The 2,476-nt window shown below is 44.0% G+C and overlaps 1 protein-coding gene across 1 annotated transcript; it reads right to left on the bottom strand.

Moving 5' to 3' along the window:
* Positions 1-868: 868 nt before the first annotated feature.
* Positions 869-2,122, bottom strand: LOC140235278 (thyrotropin-releasing hormone receptor-like). Its single transcript, XM_072315310.1, has one exon. The coding sequence runs from the start codon at positions 2,120-2,122 to the stop codon at positions 869-871; it is 1,254 nt and encodes a 417-aa protein (XP_072171411.1).
* Between the last annotated feature and the right edge of the window lie 354 nt (positions 2,123-2,476).

Genomic DNA, 2,476 nt, shown 5'->3' with positions numbered 1-2,476 from the left:
CAGAGAACGGCACGCTTAGCGGTGCGTAACGTCTGAAGAAAACGCGTCTTATTCTCCGTCAAAAGGCACTCCATATTCCTCGTGAGGAAAGCATTGATGAGTCTGTCGTCTCTCAGAAGAAATCGCCTACAGATCGCGTGGACTTTTAATTTTTATTCACGAGGAAACATCGTTCTCCAAATTAACTGCATTCACAGTTGGTCCTCCCTGCATTGAGGCAGTACACTTACAGTGAAGTCTTTCCATCATTGTACAGCCAACAACGCAGCTCGGTATGGTGCATTCATGTCAAATAGTCCCAACGACACAACCTTTTGATTTGATAAATAAACTGACACAGGCCAATGAACATTTTGTTTTTCTCTTTCAATGCACGGACTAACAGGAGAGGGTATCGGAAACCGATATTAGTATATTTCTGGAAATCGAATATCTGTACACAGAAAAAAAAAGAACGACAAACTACGCCATATTTACTGCCTGGTGATTAATCAACAGCCATGTGAATTTTGGTTGGGAAACTTTGTAGTTTAAGATCGTTGGTTCTTAAAATATAAAAGAACTTGTAAAAGCTAGTTATTTCCTGGCTAGTTATGTCCATCGCCTAGGTAGTTTCTCTTATCTCTTATTCTCCTTTTTTCCAGTTGTATTTCAGATATTGACATTTTAAAGATTTATGCAAATGGCTAACTCTTTTTTTATAGCTGGGTGACTGATATTTATAGATATTTTTAAGAGGAAACCATTTCTGAACAAAATACCATGGACAGAGAATTATCATTTCCTCAAAGATCAGTTACAGCTGCTATACTGCCTGATGAACTCACCATACATCTAGAATGTAACAATGCAATTTGACAAGATTTCTTTACACACACGTTTCATTGCCATTGTTTCCAGTATTTCCAGCGAGGCTGGAGTCACTGTTGGACGCTTTCGTAATTGAAGTGGCATACACCGAGCTGTGATTACTTAGCTGCTTGGCTGGACTCCTCCTCGATCGCCGTTTAAGACACTGGTTCTTACAGAATGCCTCCTCGAAGGCTGCACGATACCGCGAATTCGCGACGTTATAGATGATGGGGTTGACGGCTGAATTGAGATAAACCATCATCCTCGTAACCTGCAAGAATTGCTCCAATGACTGTGGATCGATTCGTTTCCCGGTTATTCGATCAATTGCCAAGATCAACGAGCCAAACTGGAATGGCGCCATTAGGACGAAGAAGATGACACCATTGGCGACCAACATACGTGACACTTGGTTCCGGATCTCCACGTTGGTATGAAGGTCCAGATCGTGGCGCTCCATTGCTAGGAGACGCCGCTCCATCTCTCTCATTATGCAAACGTAGAGGACGCTGTTGATCAGCATGACCACGAAGAAGGGAACCGTCTGCATGACGTAGGCGTACACTTGAGCGCGATCGTCGATGGGTCCGTACTTGACCCACGTATCTGGAAGATGCTTATAGTCTTCTGGCCAGATAACACATATTAGATATGGTTGCAGGGTGGCCGGTAATGTAGTCGCCGCCAGAGATAGGCTTAGCAACCAGATGAGACATAGTATATTTGTTACTTTTCTATTATTCGAGCTGGCGGCAAACACGACCATTGGTCTGCAGACGGCATAGAATCGCTCAAATGCTACTAATGTCACCAAGATTTCTGAAGAAAATATATTCGTGTAGATTAGGAGGTGACTGATAATTACCATGACGGGTCCCAACGCCGAGCCCCCGTCGTCTCTAATGGGTGACTCGCAGTACTGCCAGAGTTTCTTCCCTATGGCCCCAATTAGGAAAAGCATATCTGCGACAGCTAGGTGCACAAGGTACTGATTGACAACGGTCCGCATGGACTGTACGCGGGCCACGACGTACAGGAACGCGAGATTTGTTATCATGCCTATGGTAAGAATTAGCGGTTGAATCAGCCTGACCGTCCACAGATGGTAGCCAACGTAGAGGTAGTTCGCTGCATCGGCCGTGGAGTTCACGCGGCGTGCTATGAAGCACAGGCTCTTCACCTCGTCGGAGTAGTTTCCATAGTCGAGACCCATGTCCATATATTCACCCATCCCTTCAACGTGAACGTAACTATTCTCTACGATGCTCATGATGGCACGCTGTCCGCACGACTGACGGAGAATAATCAGAGCTGAAAAGACTGATTTAACGTGGACACAGATTTGCGACGTACGCGGAGAAACGTTGAGGCATATTACCTTTATTCATGAGTTGTGCTTTACAATGCAAAATTATCATGTGCCGCATAAAGTAATGTGAAGCGTTGAAATGTAAACTTAAAAGAATAAAAATGTAACAGATGTTGATAACCTGCCTAATACATCGTATGTCTCTCCTCATGTCACAGCACTTTACAAATCTGCTACTGCTGCAATGTAGTTTATTTTGAGGAATGTCGATGCCAGGTCAATTTTGCAGTCTTCAACACAGCTGATGAACATTTT

This window comes from Diadema setosum, chromosome 11 (genome assembly GCF_964275005.1).
Source record: "Diadema setosum chromosome 11, eeDiaSeto1, whole genome shotgun sequence".
Taxonomy (NCBI): Eukaryota; Metazoa; Echinodermata; class Echinoidea; order Diadematoida; family Diadematidae; genus Diadema; species Diadema setosum.
The sequence above is the reverse complement of the archived record's forward strand: the minus strand, read 5'-3'. Positions and strand labels throughout refer to the sequence as shown.

Excerpts from the sequence above, each read along its gene's own strand:
- LOC140235278 (XM_072315310.1), bottom strand. The coding sequence starts at position 2,122 with ATGAGCATCGTAGAGAATAGTTACGTTCACGTTGAAGGGATGGGTGAA.